Source organism: Drosophila takahashii, chromosome 3R, assembly GCF_030179915.1.
Source record: "Drosophila takahashii strain IR98-3 E-12201 chromosome 3R, DtakHiC1v2, whole genome shotgun sequence".
Classification (NCBI taxonomy): domain Eukaryota; kingdom Metazoa; phylum Arthropoda; class Insecta; order Diptera; family Drosophilidae; genus Drosophila; species Drosophila takahashii.
Genome location: NC_091681.1, coordinates 8,035,694 through 8,055,079, shown reverse-complemented (window position 1 = coordinate 8,055,079; position 19,386 = coordinate 8,035,694). Strand labels below are relative to the sequence as shown.

Below are 19,386 nucleotides of genomic sequence, written 5' to 3'. Positions count from 1 at the left end.
GGAAATCAAATCTAACAAATTTCTTCTTGTGAAAACCGAGAGCGAAAGTGACCAGCGGACAAATAAAAAATATCTTGCTAATTAGGCGTCACGCCAAGGCAAGCAACAACAAATTGTGCCCAAGAATTGTGAGTCAATGGTCGACGTGATTTCGCGTGTTAATTGCTGGTAGATCATCTTTTTCCAAGTGAGTAGGTAACAGCAGGAAGCCAAATATACCCACTCCGATCGAACTGGAACTGGAATGCAAATATTTGACCCAGTTTAAGTAGCCTGAGTGACCAGCAAAACAAAAGCCAACAGCTGGCAAGCCGGTTGCACTTATCAACCGAAAAAATGGAAACCTGTTTGCCGGGGAAATGCGATGCATGTCCATGTGCATTTAACCCAGTGGGTAAAAGTGAAATTTCCTGCGGTTTTATGGCTTTGCCAGCTGCCTTCGAAAAGTTCTTAAAGACCTTCCCCGCCTACCTTGAGTTATTAGCGCATGCGAGATGGGAATCTTAACGCGCTCTAGTACACATTAGAACCCCAATTAGTGCTTTCGGATTGCGTGTTCACCGCTTGTAGATTCTCGAAACGAAAATAAACCAAAAATAATGGAGTATTTACAGTGATACACACATTAAGAGCATGCCAGAAGAAAGTAAACAAATGTATTGGGCCGAGCTCGAATTGTGGTTCACTCCAAATAATCACATTTAATTGAAACTGAAACCTTTCAGCATAATTTGCAGGCGATAAACCGCAGCAATATAAGCGGAGAAATGCGGTGGCAGAATGAATTTATTCCGAGCTCGAGTTATTTTTATTTGATTTTTTATTGTCCCCCTGCCAATAATCACAGTCAATTTGCTGCGCTCCCCGGCAGATGGATCATAAAAAGTACGTTGAATCCGAACTATTTGGACTTAATAAGCCATTAGTGAGTCAAGTTGGTTAACCGCAACGAAAGTGAGTTTGCTTTTCGTTCGGCTATAGATTTCACTAAAACGCAACCAAAGAAATATAGAAAGAGTTAAAAAACTCTTTAAAATATTTGCACGCTAACACAAATCACACCACACTTGGCGAACTAAGTTACAAGCACGCATAAAGTGAAATTAGTAATCTATTAGATACGTTCACTATGCGTTCGACTGAAACCGAAAGTCTGGCCGAGCATTGATACAATTTAATGAAATGCAAATACTTAAAGCTTTACATAACCGCTTGTCGAGTCAAGCATTTGCGATGTTCGGATGCGTGTGCTTGCCCGAGAAATTGTCACATAAAAATGCAATAAAATCTCACGGAAATGCTGCGACTGACAGCGGCAAAAACAACATGCAGGGAAAGCTTGTTACCTTCCGAAAACGTAATCTGCCTGCCAGTCGAGAGCTGGCCATTTTCAAGTGCCATTAAGATAGATGTAATTGAATCATTATTAAAAGAGCAGAAAGCACTCGAGTGAAAGCCAACAACAGAACAGTTGTCGAAAACAAATGAACCTCAAGTCTTGCATAAGTCTGAAAATAACTTTCAACAGCTCAAGAGTAAACAACAAAGTTATTTCACTTCTGATAGTAACAAAATTTGGTTATTCTTTTATAAGAAGATTGTCTCTAAAAGGCGTTTCAATATAACCTTATTATAAGTATGAAACACAGCCCAATTATATTCTTATTTTAATTTAACGAGACACTGTAAGCTACTATACAAATATTTTTAGTTTGCGTTTTCAAATTTGCGTAAAAAAACCTATAGAAATAGGGTAATTTTTACCTTATTTTATATTAATAAAAAGCCATATGAATAATGTCAAATTTATGATTCAAAAATATAAAATTAATATTTTATCATGTCAGAAAAGTCATAAAAATACTTTTTAACAAGAAAGGAAGCTAGCTTCGGCCAGCCGAAGCTTATATACCCTTGCAGATAAAGTAAATACCTATAGTTTAATGCTCACTCGGTGCAGTTCCAGGGATTCCAGATTCAGCGTGCCCATTTAAATTTTGTTTTTAAGTTATCAAAAATCAAAACGACTACTTTCTACAAAGTTACAATGAATTTTCTTATATTTGTTTGAATATTCCTATGGGAGCCTTAAGATATAGTGGTCCGATCCGGCTCGCTCCGACATATGTACTACCTGCAATAGAAAGAAGACTTTCGGTAAAGTGTCCTCGCGATAGCTTTAAAACTGAGAGACGAGTTCGCATAGAAACGGACAGACGGACATGGCTAGATAGACTCGGCTATTGGTGCTGATCAAGAATATATATACTTTATGTGGTCGGAAACGTCTCCTTCACTGCGTTGCAAACATCTGAGTGAAATTATAATACCCTCTGCAAGGGTATAAAAATACCAAATATAGAATTTTTTGAACAAATATTGTTAAATAAGATAAACATAATCTTTATTCATTTCAAAATGATAAGATTAACTTGATATTTAAAAAATATTAAATTAACCTGCACAAATCATTCTGATCTTTAGTCCATTTTTTTTCTGTGTAGGCATTACCATAAAAACATTTCCAAAACACTTCTAGAATTTGGGAAATGGAAAACAGCCAAAATATAACTTCAAACTAAATAATTCATTTGTTTTTTAAACTCTAGCAGTTAATTTTCTAAATGAAGTGTTCCAAAGCCGCAAAAAATATCAAACTTTGAAAGTGTTTTTTTTAACATCGTTTATTCGGTTCTCTGTTTAAAGTCTAAGTTCCATGTTTCTTAGCTACTAACCCTTAAAGCCACCTAACGGTTGGAGCTGGGTCTTCGACTCGACTTGAACCCGCGAAGAACTTACATCATTTGCTTTTTTGGGTGGGGAGCGAGTTCTGCTGCTGGCGACTCCCTAAACTTGATTTAGCTGGTCATTATTTTTATAGCAATTGTGTACTCGCAGCTTTATGGCTATTTCTTTCGGCATGACATAAGCCGCCATGGCACTTTAATAGAATGCCTTTAATATGAAAAGCCATAACAACGCGACGCTTACATGAAACATATGTCGTTTATGCACATTACGCATACGTACGTTTGCAGAGAGCAACTAAGTCGCAGCTCGTTAAAAAAAATACTCGTAAGTAACACTCCAGTATGCAGCTGTGCGCGTAATGCGGCCTAATTGATTGCATTGGAAACATGATTATAAACGGCTAAAACAGTTTGTGGAATGGAATGCCTCTTGTCTAGGCCCGAATCAGCGACAATTTTCAGCTAATTAGAATGCCACAGAGGTCTCAGACTTGTGCCAATTAAGTTCAGAGTCAGAATAAAGGAGCAATAATAGGGTCAAAGTGCAAGCACCGAGATTAATATCTTGATCAAAGATGGAATATTACCTGAAGCACTTTCAATGGCCGCCGAACAACAAAAGATGAATAGCATACGTCATATGTATGCCACCACACATCTTTTGTTGCTCATCGGAAGTGGTTCAGTTAATGGCGATTTTATTTGACAGCTAGATTGCTTTCTTTTGTGCCCAGGAACGGCTTTTCAATTTTGTTCTCAATCCAATCGTTGTGAATAAAAGATAAACGGCGACGAGAATTATTTTTTAGAAAATTCGTTATTATAGGTCAATTGGTAACCCATTTATCCCTAAAAATAAAATTAAAATTTTTAATTTAAAATAAACTGTTATACAAAAGGTGCTCATTTTTGGATAAACTTATCGAGCGACTTGATTTTTTACAAAAACCATGTTTGGTTTTACTTCTAAATGTTTTAGACAAATGTTTATATATAAAGTATACAAATTTATACCATATTTGTATGTCAGATTGAAAAATATAGATCACAAATCAAAAAGTGTTCATAGATTTTCTTAATTTATTAGCTCTTTATCGTAGGTCATATAAATAATAGCCAAATGTTTTAATCCCATTTGAAGCTTATGAGAACCACAGAATATTATTAATTTATGTTAAAAAGAAATTTGTATCTTTTTGTCGCATTACAAGAGAGCCACCTACTCTTGACCCAATTTCTGATTTATCTCGAATTTGAGTTGCCGGAAAAAGCAAGCACTGAGTAACAATATTGGCGCCATCAAAACATAATAAAAATCGCTTTATATATGTACTTTGTCGTTGTAGGAAAACCCGTTCATTGGACACCAAATGGCCGTGAAAAGCGCCGACTAAGGAAGAGCGGCGCAAAAACTACAAGGAAAATTAACGTCAAGCCAGCAGACAAACTGCACTGGAACAATCTCAACTAACTGGAAAATGTATAAACAAACATAGAGAAACGAGCGTAGACCAAACAACTTTCAGCCGCGGCAGAAAACTACAGTTAAGGTACGTGTAAATGCAGGAGATACCCGATACCAGATACAAGATACAACTAGTATTGCAGTACAAAAAGTCAACGACAACTTAACGAAACGCTGGAAACGCGAGAGAGCGACCGGTCTGCTTTAGGCCTGGCCATGATCTTGGCCAACTGTTTGGGCCATAACACGCTCAGTTGTTAACCAGACGCGCACGCATGCGCACGCGAAACGCGACAGCAGGTGATTTGCATGTCCGCGAGATACAAGTTACAAGTTACTCGCCTTCAGATACGAAACCGTTAGGCCGTAGGTGTGACGCGATGAAGTAATTGCAGGTAGCTAGATAACCGACTAAAGCAAATAGAAAACGCGCTAAATGCGGCAGCGAAATTCCAAACAAACGAGCCCAAAACAAACACCACGAAGAAAGTACATTAAAACCAACAAAAAGAACCGAGCTGCCACAAAAAATCGACCGACAATCAATGAAATTGTGTTTGCGTGCTAAGCCAAGTGCCTCATAAATTGAATTGTCAATTGGCTAACGATTTCGCCAATAGAGCCGGCCATTGTGTCCGCCAAAAGCCAGAGTTCCCGTTTCTGAACACGTAGTCCCGGCGAGATCAGCTAAATAAACAGCTGGGCTACAGTTAAATTGCAGGGCCAAGGTGCAATTGCCATTGCAATTGCAGGTTCAAGGTGTGAATCGGCCGTCAGCAGTGCTAACTAGCTGAGAGAAACCGAAGCCGAAAACGAAACTGAAAACAAAAACGCAGAAAATGCCCAACACACACAGTCATTTGCCCCATAATTGGGGCTCAGGTGAGAGCCAGCGGCAGTGGACATCCTCGAGTAGAAATCGCACCTGCAGTCGCACTCCAAATCGCAGCGACTGCCACCCAGTGAGCATGGCCAGGCCAAAGAGTGGCCACCTGATTTTCCTCCTCTTGATCTGCCTAATAAACTCGGCCGCCAAGGCGGATGGAACGGCTCGGAATGGTCGTCTTGGACGCCACCTCTCCACCACTCCGATGAGCCACCTGGAAATGGAAACAGAGGCTGTCGAAGAGCAGGGGGCGGGCACCGAGTCGCAGACGGAATCCCCAGCGGAGTTGTCGACGACGGAACTGCCGCCGGAAGAAGAGTGGCAGCCCGTGGTGAATGCCACCGATATTCCGGTCAGGAAGCAGATGAATGGAGCGGCCCCCGGTGATTCCCTGCTCCTTCGCTTAGCCAGGCGATTCACCAGTGGAAACGAGCTTTGGGACGGCCTCGTACGGGACTGCTATTTGCAGCCGGACGTCTCCTGCTTCCAGAAGAACGTCTTTAGCTACCTGGATGGCGCTCTGGATGTGCAGGATGTCAATGTGACTAACAGGCTCAAGTTCTTTAAGAACCAAGTGAACTACCAAGTGGAGAAGGAGAAGGAGGAACACTCGGAGGCACGTGGCGGTGAGTTGGAAATTTTCTATAATCTCTGTAGAAGTTTTTTGATGTGTTTCAAGAACATTATTAATAAAATGTTGCTAGGTCAGTAGATACAAAAAAATCACATAGACATTTCGATTTTCTTTGTTTGTTAAAAAATTATAGGATTATTGAAGAATGATTCCACTTAATCTTTTGTGGGAGTGGAATGACAAGTATCTCTAAACATTGTTACTTCCCGCAGAGGCATTTAAAACAAATTGGACGACTATACTTTATAGCTGCCATAGGAACGATTAAAAAAATAATATCAAAATAATAAGAAAGCCGCCATAATTAGATTTAAATTTAACTTATACGCCAGTCAATTGAAATGTATTCTTTTTTAATATATCTAAAATTAATTCATTAAATAAAATTAAATTAATAATTAAATTTTAGGCAATTTTTTGTTATTGGCAGCTATAATTGTAGCGAAGTTAGCAAACAACCAATTCTTGACTTCAAAATTTGTTTTTTCCGCAATTAAGCGTTTAGCTAACATCGCCTTATGTAAGAGCCCTTATGTGAGCTCGATGTTTTGTGCGCGATCAGTTTTCACATCGATTCTTTTCTTCGTTTTGTTTACCTATACCCGAGCACGTTCACAAAAAAATGCCGCTGCCACTTCCAGTAACTTTCACTTGCCGAGTTTTGATTTGATTTTTAACGTATTTTAGCTACGCCAGAGAGCAGTAAAATATCTGCTGCGGCAGCGATCTCTCGTTTATGTGAGTCACGGCGCTTTGACTGCGCTCAATTATGCGGTTTTTACCAGACATCAGTTATTTTCTTTGGCTGACAGCATGGTCAACACTTTAACAATCGCCCATTAACAGCCATCGACTCGGTCAAGAATTATGTAAGCGTCTGGCAATCGCTGAGAATTTGCGAAATTAGCTAGATGTGTTTGCTAGAAAAAGTTATGCTTAAATATTTTCCCCTTAAGTAACATTTCAAGCGAGCGCACAATGCAAGACAATCATGGTAAACCTTAAAAGAAAGTATTGACAGTAAAAAACCCCATTGAGTTTTAACAACGAAACGAAAAATCGGCCAGCTGATTACTATACTGCAATGCATTTTTTGAAGTGACAAAATAAAATTGGGATTTCTAATTATATTTATGGGATAAGAGTATAAAAAATAAATAAATATGTTTATCAATTTAGGAATGGCAAAATAATTACTATTATTAATATTTAATTTTTAATTCATAATATTTACAATAAATGCTAGAGCCCTATGATGCATGTGGAAGGTTGTGTGAAATTAAAATTGCTTAATAACATTACAAAACAAACGTCTTCCTTGCTCTGGCCTTAAAGGCTGTGAAAATGTATTCAGTCCTTTAAACCAACGAAGAAACAGGAAGGGCACAACTTCCCCTCTCGCTTATAAATGGGAAATTATTTATAAACTCAGAGCGAACTTTAGGATGTGTATATTTACACGCAGTTGCGCAAGAACACGCAGCATCCTATTCTGAGTGCTTTAACTCGCTTTCCGCACAACTTTCATTAACCCAAAAGCGTCACTCATGGGTGTTTCTCTCTCTCGACTTCTGCAATTCCCAAGCAGCCAGTGCGGAAACCCCGATAGAGGAAGTGACCAGCGCTCTATATGGCAAGAGTATTAAGTTCGCGATGACCCACGATCTGGAGGTGGATCTGCCCGAGGTTATGTTCAACGGAGCCACATTTCGCATCTCGCCGCGGGCCATCGAAGGCAACGGAATCATCGCCAAGCTGGAGCTGATTCCCAAACAGGTAGTCAAGGCCCGACTGGCTGGGGCGATAATCCAGAAGAAGATACGTAAGTAATACTCGCAATTTGTTTCCCCATCACGCAGATGCAGATGCAGAAACCGCTTTCACTCTCTGGCCAATCTGCGCCAGCAACTGCATCCAAAAGTCTGATTCGATTGCTACTTTCGTTTGTCCAGAAAAATTTCTACGCAGCAAACTGGTGCTGTCATTCCTGGCGCTGCTGCTGATCATAAAGATCATCAAGATCAAGTTGTTCTGGCTGCTGCCAATCGTCATCGGAGTCGGGGCTGCCAAGAAACTACTTCTCAAGTTCCTGCTCTTCCTGTTCCCGGCGCTGTCGCATCTCTTCAAGCTCTGTTCGCACTACCAGCAATCCTATCACGCACCCGCCAAATACCACCACCACCATCACCTCATCGATCATCATCACACGGTAAGAGCGTATGGGATGATATTGCACAAATTGCATCTTATCCGTAGTGATTTCTAGAAAGTTTATCGATGCAATCAAAGAGAATAGGTGATTTTATCGTAGATAAATTTACAAAGTTTAATTTTTTCGCACTCATATGGATTGGCTAAATTCGTGTCATGGCCGTTTTGAATTTATTTACATTTACAGTGGTTATTATTTGAACAAAATAAATGTTTCAGAGTAAACCATGCAATTGGGTTAGGAGTAAATTAATTGAATAGAGATATGAATGAGAACCATATTTAAGTCAGATATATTTTAATGTTCAATGGTTTTGTTTAGTTTTTAGAAGCGAACAAAAAAAAAAGGTTTTGACGACACTGAGATATGACATTCGGCTGAAAGAAATTTCTTCGATACCAGCAAACGTCTCTAACTGGTTTGGGTTAGGCCGATTATACATTTCATGCTTTTGGCGTATTTTTGGAGAAATTTCATTAGCAATCTGGATGTGATTCAGTTTGTCTATAAGTCTGCCGGTCGGAAGTCTCTTTTGTTCATGGGCGAGCTCGCGCTGCCGAAATTCAATTAGAAAAGTCTAGAGGCGTTCTCCGCCGGCAGTTGAAAAGTATTTCCATTGAAGATTCCCGGCTTCAAGTTGGCATAGCACGTGCCCTCGAAACAAGCTCACGCTGACGCAGACAGCACCCAGCTTGACATATCGTCAAATGAAATCCCGTCTTTCAATTGGGCCCGTTGGTGGGGATTAGACCTGACTATGGCTGTTACCACCCCATTTTCCCACGAAAGAGTGCACACGCGTAGATACTCGTATTTATGAGATGTTTATGCTCGCAGGGAATGCTATTGAACTGAGACCAGGGCCTGAGCCATTGGGATAATCCGGGTTTCCATGTTTGCATACGACAATCTTCGCTCAAGTAGGATTTCCCCTAGAATTGATTTAATAAAACGGCCACTTTAGCAATTATAATCCTTTAAACATGTCGTTTATTGGGGTTTAGGCCAACTCTAACAACTCCAGTCGACTGGAGAAAGCGGGAACCCGTGGGGAACACTTGCGTTTAGCTTTTTTCTTCAACGGAATAGTTGAATAATTTAACTGCTGAAAGAGGAAAGCATTGGCGGCACTAAAAAATGGAATATCGATAGGGGAGTAGTTTGTGTGAATTCCATGTGTGACTTTACACCCGGGTGGCCAATGATATGTGCATATTTCCTAGACAACTTGCAGTCTATTAACGCATCCTCGCCATCCCTGGCTGCTTTCGCACTCAGTGTAAATTAAATGAAATGACAGAGTGAAAGACTTTCCAGCCATGAGGACCAAGAAACACCCACTTACCATGTCATCTGTTCGTGAGCGTTTGCCACCTCTTTGCTAGGAAAAGTTTTTGGGCCGCACAGCATGAAATATGATTCGAATTTGCCGCACAATAAAAAGCACAAATAATAGGCAGGGCTTGAACTCCGAGTCGAACTGCCAGGCAATGACACAGTCCCATATCTCCGCATCTTACTCGTTATTTACGGCTTTCTGGCAGTCATTGAACTGGCAAGCCCAGCCACCAAACAAAGTCGAGCAGTGTAATGCGTATTATTCGGTAGGTTCAAACATTGGCTATAAATAGCCGTCAAGATGTCGCGATGAGAGCACTCGAAAAAGAAGCCCTCCAGAGCAGTGTATAAAGTTTTGCTGCCGAGTTTATTAAATGTCAAGCCGAAGCCTTACATCCTCGACGCTTCCTTACCATTTTTCATTTGCGCTCACTGCCTGCCATGGCAACCCTTTTAATAAAGAGTAGTGCAGTCTGCATCCTTTCAATTTTAAAATTACTATTAAAACTGGTTGTTAGTTCTTTGAAAATTTGAAAAATTGTAATTGATTGATTCTTGAGTAAACTATATATTCTGACATCTTTTATCATTTTATTTGTACTACACAGAGAAAAAAAACCAAGAACATTGCACTCAAATCAAAAACATTCGTTCTTAAAAACCGGGTAAGCACAAATGTTCTCATTTCGAGATGAAGGCTTGGTTCATCATGGGCTAGAACCTTTTGGGAATTATATATAAGACGAAAAGGGCAAATCTAATGGTAAAGTCGTATTGGAGCAAAGTAAAATGGTCCAGTGCGTTCTAGGTGTCAAACGAAAACATCCTAACGCGTTCTAGGAAATCCAAAAAATATTAGAGAATAGAGTTTTAAATCATTTCAAGTTGAAATGCAACTTAATTTTGGTTCTTTCTTTAGTCCCTTTCGTTCTCAAACTAAGAACATTTTGAGATATTGTGGTTTTTGAGAACAAAATCGATTTTATTTAAGAAACATGTGCTAAAATAATAACGATTCGTTCTTATTTCAAGAACATTTTAAGCTCAACTAGATTTTAGGAACCAATTCAACTTAATTCAAGCACATTTAGAACATTTTGAACTTGAAAAAGGCCTTTCTATTTTTAAGAACATTTTCAACTCAGATGAGAACGTCAGAATTCTCTCTGTGTAGTTTTAATTAAATTGTCACCTCCTTGATTCACAGGTGGTTCCTCCATGGCACAGCGGAGAGCACCACTCTGGTCCGGGTCCTGAGATCATCTACACCCACCCGCCGAAAGGTCATCCGTCCGCCTATCTCCACGGAGCCCCGGTGCACGAGAGCTACGGCCCCGGGTACGAGCACTTCGAGGGCGCTTGGGAAAACAGCGGGCCGGGCTTGGGATCTGAGTAAGTTCCGCTTTTCTAGACAACACCCCACGCTTTCCGTATTCGTATCCGCATCTGTAACTGTCTGTGTCTCTGTCTTGTCTCTAAACCACACTCACACGCCACACTCACACACAACAACCGACTTGAATCACCCTACCATAGATACATAGGCGATATAAATCGCGTTGCACAAATAGAGGAGAATGCGCATTACTTTAAGCCCCACCCGGCGAATGACGCCGGGGTCCTGCATGCTTGGGGCCTGGGCACCACACAGGCACAACAGCAACATCAGACACAGGCACATCAGACACAACAGCAGCATCTGGGCCAGCAGCAACATCAACGTTGGCCTGTCACCCAGCAGGCGAGGCCACCCACCCAGACCAAACAACAATCGCAGTCGCACCAGCAGCAGCAGCAGCATCAGCTCAAGCTTCAGCTGCAACAGCAATTAAGTGCTCAGAAATTACAAGCCTCTAGTCACAGTTTAAACCCATTTCAAAGTCAGGACAAACAAAGGTACATGCCACTCAAGGGCGCCCGAAAACCAACAAACAAGTACACCCACGCACATGAAAACCCACTTGCACCGCCACTGAAAAACACAGCCGCACGTTCATAAATTAGGTCGTTATATAAGCTACTAACTCCTACTAGCCCCGAAGCCACTCCTCATACCTTCTGGTGACTTTATTTTTATACCCGTTACTCGAAAAGAATTTGTCGTGCGTCTGGCGCCTACATCTTTAAAGTTTTTGAAAAAGTATAAATACAATGTGGATGTTCTTATTAATACCTATCGAAATGTAGAGCAAGCTTTTTAAATCGGACCATTCATTAAATAGTTATGAGCAAATAATGAAATTCAAGCAGTGCAAGCAGTAGCTTTACTGCATGCGTGTCTCCATCTCTATTACACTTTAGCGTTTCCTCTTGTTAAATGCTTTTTTCATTCAATGTCTGCAGTGCAGACTCTGCACTGAAAGAAGGGTTATCGAACCTATTTAATGATATTTCATTTGTTACCTTTTAGTAACATTAAAACCGTATTTAGAGTTTTAAATTAATTTAAGACAATTTTTAAAAATATTATTAAGCCTATTAAGGATATATTGTTCCACATCTATGGCTCTACACTCTGGTGGCTTGTGCTTATTATTAACGACACATTCGAATCGAATGGAATCGCTATCTGTTTGTTTTCCCACCACTCCATATGCTTCCTGCTTATCCAAATGTAATTAAAATTCTTTAATGAAAGCCAAACAACACTCACTGTTGGGCGGTAATTGTTGCCAATTAAAAAGAGCAGCGAAAAGGAAATTTGATTCACCGCTCCAATAAAACTATTGTGCCAACCCAAGTTGACCCACCCACCCACTCACACCTGCCATCGGCACCTAATTTTCCCTGATTTTTACAGCTCAAGGCCGGCACACACGCAGCACCATCCGGTGTTCGTTCCGGGACAGGGACAGGGAAACCATCCGCCGCAGAGTGGGCCCGGACTCACGGCAGCAGCACAAATTGCCGCGCAGTATGATCCGGCGCGCAATAATCAGCAGCAGCAGCAGCAAAATCAGGCTGTGCAGGAGCCACAACTTTCGGTGCGTATCACATTACAGCCCATTACGTATGGCTGTATACATTTCCACCAGCCAAACGGAAAACGCAAATGTGCATTTATTGTAATCGCAGCAATGTACATAAAAAAAAAAATAGGGAGTCTGTGAAATCAGTTAGCCCACGTGTGGTTATGGGTAGCAAGAGTTGCGCCATTTTCCGTGTGAAGCAGACTTCGCGATGATTTCAAGGGAAAAACACACTTGGGAAAATTTGTTAAAATCAAAAAATGGGATGTTAAATTTTTTTTCACTTTTGAACTATTCGTATTCACTAAAAAGACTAGAGAATTCAGACCATTAGTTATAGAAATAACAGCGTTTACAATGATTTCTTGGAAAAATGGATTTTAAAAGATCCAACTAAATATATGTATAATGGGAAAGGTAGCCATAACATTTTAAATTATAGCTAAATAATTATTTATATTTTGTTATCATTTTATTATAGCATTGTCCTCAGGAAACTTTCAAGGAAGAATTTAATATCCATTGCCGTCTGGGCGAAAAGGCACTGTGGCTTTTTCAGCCAGCACTTTTCCGAGCAGTTCCTGCACCACCTCCTGGTCTCCTTCCGTCATTAGAAGCTTCTATTTGCAGATTGCACATTTGCACAGCTGGACAACAACACAATCAATCAGGCTGCCGCAGTTTCACTGGCAAACAATCGTCTGGCACATGACTGCATTTATTGACACTTTCCACAAAAGTGCAAATTGTCTTGTCCGCATGGCAGGTGAATTCTTTTCTCTTTTTGCCCAGCGACACCATTCGAGTGGTGCAAACTGTAGGCCCTGCAAGGTGAATGGCTCTGCAAACAGTTTGGCCAGACCAGCCAACCAACTGACTGACTGACACTCAATGACAGTTTTCACTTTCAAGTGGGCAGAGCCGCCGGCCGCATGTGGGCCTTTAAGCTCTTGGCTTGTCAACTAAGCCATAATTAAAATGCACTTTGCCATTGCACTGCCCGTCCGACAGCAACGTTTGTAGGCTTGCAAAATACCCCGCTGTTCACCTTAATTAAATGAGCACACCTTGCCAAAGCCAAAGCCCGAATATGATGGGAACTCCTGGCCTGTCGAGAAAGTGTGCCAGCGAGTTTAGTTGGACTTGGATGAGCTGTCCACGGCAGAAGGTTAGTAGCTCACGCAAACTCTACCCTTTTCACACAAAGTGGTATTTGCAGTAGCTTCCTGCATATTGTTTATATGACGTTATGTACTTGGACACGTATCTGTGTGTCATTTTCATTTTCCAATTTGAACATCATTTCCAAAGAAAAAATAATTTAAGTTGCAGTATAGATTTTACTGACAGTGAGTAATAAATACAAATTAAGAATATACAATATATCATAAGAGTACAGAGTTTTTAGATTCTGTAAAGGATTGAATTTAATCAAACAGTTTTAATTTTTACTTTGTTATTTATAACTTTCTTAATTTGCAAATTGCAAACCCAGGAAATTCCGAGGTTCACCAGTGAGTGCACGTGTGTTGAAATGCTAAAAATTGTTGTGGTATTTTTACCCAACTATGACCTTGAGTTCGCTAAAATCCTCCCATTTCAGTTAATTTAAAATAAACCTTTAAAATAGTTAATAATGTTCGATTTATTTATCTTCTTCTATTGAATTCCATTTGTTAAAGTGAATATTTCGAGGTATCTTTAATATCCCTTTCTTAATTATATTTTTGGCTTTAGCGAAGAACTATGAACATCGTAAACCCACAGAGAAAATGGAACTGATATTGTTTCATATCAATTTTTCCATAACAAAATGGTATGATTTCATATCAATATGGTACAAAATCATATGTTCGGAAATATCATTTTGATATGAAAACAGATGGGCTGAAATTGATATGAAAAAATACCCGATGGATGATTATTTTTGGTATTTTTTTTCTCTGTGCAAGATCGATTTTCCGAGTGCATGTCTGACAGAATCCTCTCCACATTTTCTATTTCACCCAGCCCGAATTAGCCGCCCAGCTGAAGGAGGCCATCCGCATTCAGGCCGAGCAGCGCCTCATCCAGCAGCAGCAGAAGATACTGGAGCACCAGCCATTTGTACAGGACGGACAGGTCTGCAATTGCTGACATCCGCCGCTCAAATCTGCTTTCATGATGAATAACTTGTGCGCTTTTTGTGCGTTTTCAGCCGCTGTATCCGCTCAACTACGATCCGTTCTACAGTCCCATTCTGCTGAAAATCGACAAAATCGTCGAGCAGCTGGGCGTGAAGAACGACCTGTGCAAGGAGCGCATCGTATGCAGCATGTACAAGGATCCGGCCACCTACAGTCCGCACAGCAATTTCATTTCCGCGGAGCTAAGTCGGTAAGTTAGAACTTGGCATTAACATTATGGGAGTTCAGTGGGAATCGGTGGAACCAAATTGATTATTAATTATGCGTTTCCAATATTTTTTTATGCTCTTTATAAAGCATTCAATTTCATACCATCCAAATTGACAAACATAAAATAAGGATTTTGTACGATTCTTTAACGTTTCAAGTATATGTATAATAATTATTTTACAAAAGGTGAAAACTTCGACAGCACGAACAATACTTTTTTAGATAGATAATTAAATAATTTTACATTCACAGACAAGAAAGTTTTCTTCGTGAAGCTTAAATTATGCAAATTTATTTTAGTGCGAGTTAGTTATGGTATATCTTCAGTTTTCCAATCGTACTATTTTATCTATTTGGCCATAAATGCATGGACAGGCTGGCTTTTTGGTTGTGCGCCGTGAACTCAGACGTGTCATTTGCCATAAAATGTGTCATTCTGTGCTCTAATTGCTCCCCAGGGCATTGCAAATTGTGATGTCAGGCAGTCAAAACTAAAATTCAGCTCGCAGCCAGCTCAGTCCGATGCGTGTTCGCTGCGGGTAAGGCTTTAATGGCCCACCTCCAGTTTGGTCCCCCATCATTGCCTTTCAATTAATAGGCAAGAGCGTGAAAAGAAAGTGGAACTTGGGGCTGTCGGAGTGCAGTTTGTCGTCACAAGTTCGTGGCTGTCGCGCTGCATCTTCTAATTGAACTGCACACTGCACATGGGCAGCCAAGTGGAACTCCCTGCCATAAGCCGCGTGCCATCATCATCATCATAATCGAAGGAGGGGGAGGTGGAGGTGGTTCCACCCACATCGGTCACTCGGGAGGCACTCGAGCATGTCGCAGACCAGATAAACTCGCATTTTGTATTCATCATATTTCTTATGGCTCATTATCTTTTGGGCCATGCCTACGGACTTTTTCACGCTGACAACAATGAGTGCAAAATTGTTAGACCAGAGATAACTGCCTTGACAAAATTGTGAGTGACAGGCTCGTGTCCCAGGAGAAGTCATCTAGACCTAGTCCCTTATGTCGTATGATTTATGAGTTGGCGTGCCCATGACAAGTCATTAATTGAGTGGCCCAAAGTGTGCTTAATTGTTTTATCGGGACGCCATTGACAATGGTTGGAGCTCAGGTTTTCGGCCATCGTAGTTGAAAATTAATTAAAATAAATTGGCCTAATGAAAGGCAACGTTTGTTTAAAGCGCCAACGGTCTGCAGTCATGCGCATCTGTAATGAAAACAATCATAATTAATGAAAAAGCATGCTGAAGTGTTTCAGGAATTTTCATTTCTATCGGAAGGGATCAAAATTGTAAATACAACTTTGAATTGTCAGCCCATGGCATTGGATGTAAAATTTTAATTGGCCTTATTTCTTAAAATGTTATCGAAAATTCTGGCCCTAACAAATAAATTAAAAGATTTACTATTTTTGGAGATAATTAATGAAAATATATTTAATCAAATCAGAATGGGTTTTTAAGGAATCACACTACCGTTTGAAAATTAAGTTTATCCTTGGATCATAAAGTTTTTATTTATTTGCTACCCAAGGATCTTGACTTGGGTCAGAACAAGCAAAAGAAGTTTGACTGTAGTAAATTCAAGATTTATTGTATTTAGCAATTTAATTACGTGAAAAAAAGGGGAAGATAAAAAATACTGGTGAACATTAAAAGTCAGACAACATATCCTTGCATAAGGTCACGTCTCTCCATACACCCTTGGCGGGCAAAGAGCATAGGAAATCAGTTTGGCCTTGTCTTATGTGGGTGCGATTTTCCGGCCACCACCTCCCAGCACGACTGACTAGTCACATGAAATCCATTAGCAACACCCCGCCCACTGAATCAATTGCCCCAGACGCCTTCAGTTTAAGCTTGAATAGCTGGGCACAAGGATGGAGCATGGGATGTAGGTGTTTTTGGGAGAAACATGGACGTCTGGCACACAAAAGGCGCGTGTTGGTAAGCCCAAAAGTACGCAGAAGCGATTCGACCTGCTTTCATGAAAACTTTACTGCGATGGGACGAAGTGGCAAAGTTAATTAGCCGACTTCCTGGCACCCAACAAAAAGGCATTCATAGGCTTTGGCCTGCAGCTAGGACTAACTAACTAAGAACACTCAAAAGAAACATCGGCCCTATTTTCTGAAAATCTGTTACAAAATCACAAAGATTTTTGTTGGAATAAAATTTATACTATTAATTTGTAACTAATGTATACAATATCAAGGAAAAAACCTCTAGAGTACTTAAATTCAAAGTTAATTAGAATGTATGTTTGGAAAAAAGATAATTTAAAAAAGAAATGCGAGCTTAAAAAGTTTTAAATTTAATTTTAAAAGTTTAAACCACATACAAAAACGTTGCTTTCGAGTGTATAAAACTAACAAAGAAGTAGAGCATCTGCTATAGCATCATATAATAAATACCATTTAATTAAATACGCGAAAATTTTTCTTTTGCTAAAGTTCCCCATTTTGTGTCTGTTTCAGCGATACCAGCGAACTGGAGCCCGTAACGCATGCGAATGAGGCAGTGCGTCGCTTTTACCGACTTATTCAGGCTGCCCGAGATGGCCAGGATCAAAAGGACTGCCAAATCCTGTACCCACAGTGCAACATGCCGGCCAAGTGAGTCGCAGGTCCCAAGTCTTCGAGAGAGTGAGACGATAAACGAGTACGAGCAACTTTGAAGTCAACTTTTCCTTGTTAAAAACCGAACTGTAAATAGGATAATTGATCTAGATTAAGCGTAATTTATTTGTTAAACTCGTATTTATTTATTTATTTATTGTAGTCTAATGGTTCGCCTACCTAATGCAATTTAATGCCTATGTCTGTGACTCAACCGCTGCATTAATACTCATTCTGATTTTGTTCAAGTTTGCCTTCAAATTATTCATCTAAATCGGCTGCGGTCAGTACACTTTTTAAATTTCCCACACACACACGTGAATGGCACACAAATAATTCACTGATAATTTACTAAAAATACGAAATAATGAAATCAGAATATTTATTAATTGCCGGTCAGACGGATGCGGCTGAAAATTCAATTAGTCAATATGCAAATTGTTATTAGAGGAGTTATTGTCGTCAGCACTTAAAATGGAAAATAAATTGAAATTGTGTTAAATGTGTATAATTTTAACATTGGGGTCACAGGTTGCAGCAAAAAGAAAATTGAAGACAACTCGAGGTCTACTCGAGGTCAAAATTCTTTTACAATTTTAAGAATTGCGCGAAAATTCAGGGAGGAAAAATTGTTTTCTTGGATCACTTTTTTGATTTGCCTGAAACTTTTTATACCCGTTACTCGTAGAGTAAAAGGGTATATTAGATTCGTGCAAAAGTATGTAACAGGTAGAAGGAAGCGTTTCCGACCCCATAAAGTATATATATTCTTGATCAGGATCACTAGCCGAGTCGATCTAGCCATGTCCGTCTGTCCGTCTGTCCGTCTGTCTGTCTGTCTGTCTGTCTGTCTGTCTGTCCGTCTGTCCGTATGAACGCTGAGATCTCGGAAACTATAAAAGCTAGAAGATTGACATTTTGCATGCAGATTCTAGGAGTTCCTACGCAGCGCAAGTTTGTTTCAAAAGGGTGCCACACCCCTCTAACGCCCACAATCGCTTATATACGATTTTAAAAATTTCAATATTTTGGAAAAGTAAAAATGCAGTTTTATTGTGTTTATCAATACCTATCGAAATGTAGAGGACATTTTTTAAATCGGACCATTCGTTAAAAAGTTACGGCGGATCAAAGTTTTTATCTCCATCTCCTTCGCACTCCCTTTAGCTGAGTAACGGGTACCTGATAGTCGGGGCACCCGACTATAGCGTTCTCTCTTGTTGTACTTGTACTATTCGGAAAATAAGTAAACACGTGTATCAGAATATGGCCGAAACAAATTTTTTTTTTTAATTTTTTTTAGTTTGCCAAAAAACATTAATTTTGAAAAAAGTACCCTCTCATTGAAAATCTGAAATTTTTTTAAATCTTAATTTGGTTTTTACTTTTAAAAAGAGAAAGAGAAATTAATGCAAAAGATTGGATTACTATAACCGAAAATACAGATTTTCAATGAGAGGGTACTTTTTAAAAAATTACGTTTTTTGGCAAACTAAAAAAAATTATTTATTTATTATTTTCCGAATAGTACACGTCAAAAAAGTTTCAGGCAAATCAAAAATGTGACCCAAGAAAAAGTGTTGGCTTTGAAAAATAACCGCCCATATGTACTGTTCTCCAAATAAGTAAACATCTGTATCATAATTGTTGTGTTTTTATTTTCAAAAAATTTTAAAATTAGAGATTTAAAAAAATTATTTTGAAAGAAGGAGTTTTAGAGGATTTAACACAAAAGGTACGAAGTCCATCAAATTACTAACTACTACTAATTGCAAGTTTTCAAAATTTGACGTTTTTTGACATACACTAAACTATTGTTTTCGTTCGGCGATATCCTGATACAAGTGTTAAATCATTTTTACCGAAAAGTATATAAAAAAAAAACAAATTAAAATTGAAAAAAAAAATTTGGCGAAATCCGTTTGGCTTGTAAAAAACCGGCCCATATACGAATGTATGTATTTACTTACTCGAAACTGAATATAAAGTAATCTATTAGACATTTGATAAAAAGCAAAAGAATTGTTTTTAAAACATTGTGTTGAATTTCTTAAAGGAAACATTAGGAAAATTCAAAGTATAGATGCGATTTAAAATTTATAAT

General features: G+C 39.4%; 1 protein-coding gene across 6 annotated transcripts; it reads left to right on the top strand.

Moving 5' to 3' along the window:
• Nucleotides 1–168: 168 nt before the first annotated feature.
• Osi17 (DUF1676 domain-containing protein Osi17) lies at nt 169–17,761 on the top strand. Of its 6 annotated transcripts, none has more exons than XM_070216814.1 (11): nt 169–187; nt 4,097–5,727; nt 7,321–7,557; nt 7,688–7,944; nt 9,894–9,950; nt 10,493–10,677; nt 10,822–11,181; nt 12,086–12,269; nt 14,265–14,375; nt 14,452–14,630; nt 17,142–17,761. In XM_070216814.1, the coding sequence occupies exons 2-11, from the start codon at nt 5,055–5,057 to the stop codon at nt 17,281–17,283; spliced, it is 2,385 nt and encodes a 794-aa protein (XP_070072915.1). In that variant the 5' UTR covers nt 169–187; nt 4,097–5,054; the 3' UTR covers nt 17,284–17,761. The 6 variants fall into 6 exon arrangements, with proteins under 6 accessions (XP_070072915.1, XP_070072917.1, XP_070072916.1 ...); XM_070216815.1 differs by having other exon boundaries at nt 170–187; nt 7,324–7,557; XM_070216816.1 differs by lacking the exon at nt 10,822–11,181.
• The last annotated feature ends 1,625 nt before the right edge of the window (nt 17,762–19,386 follow it).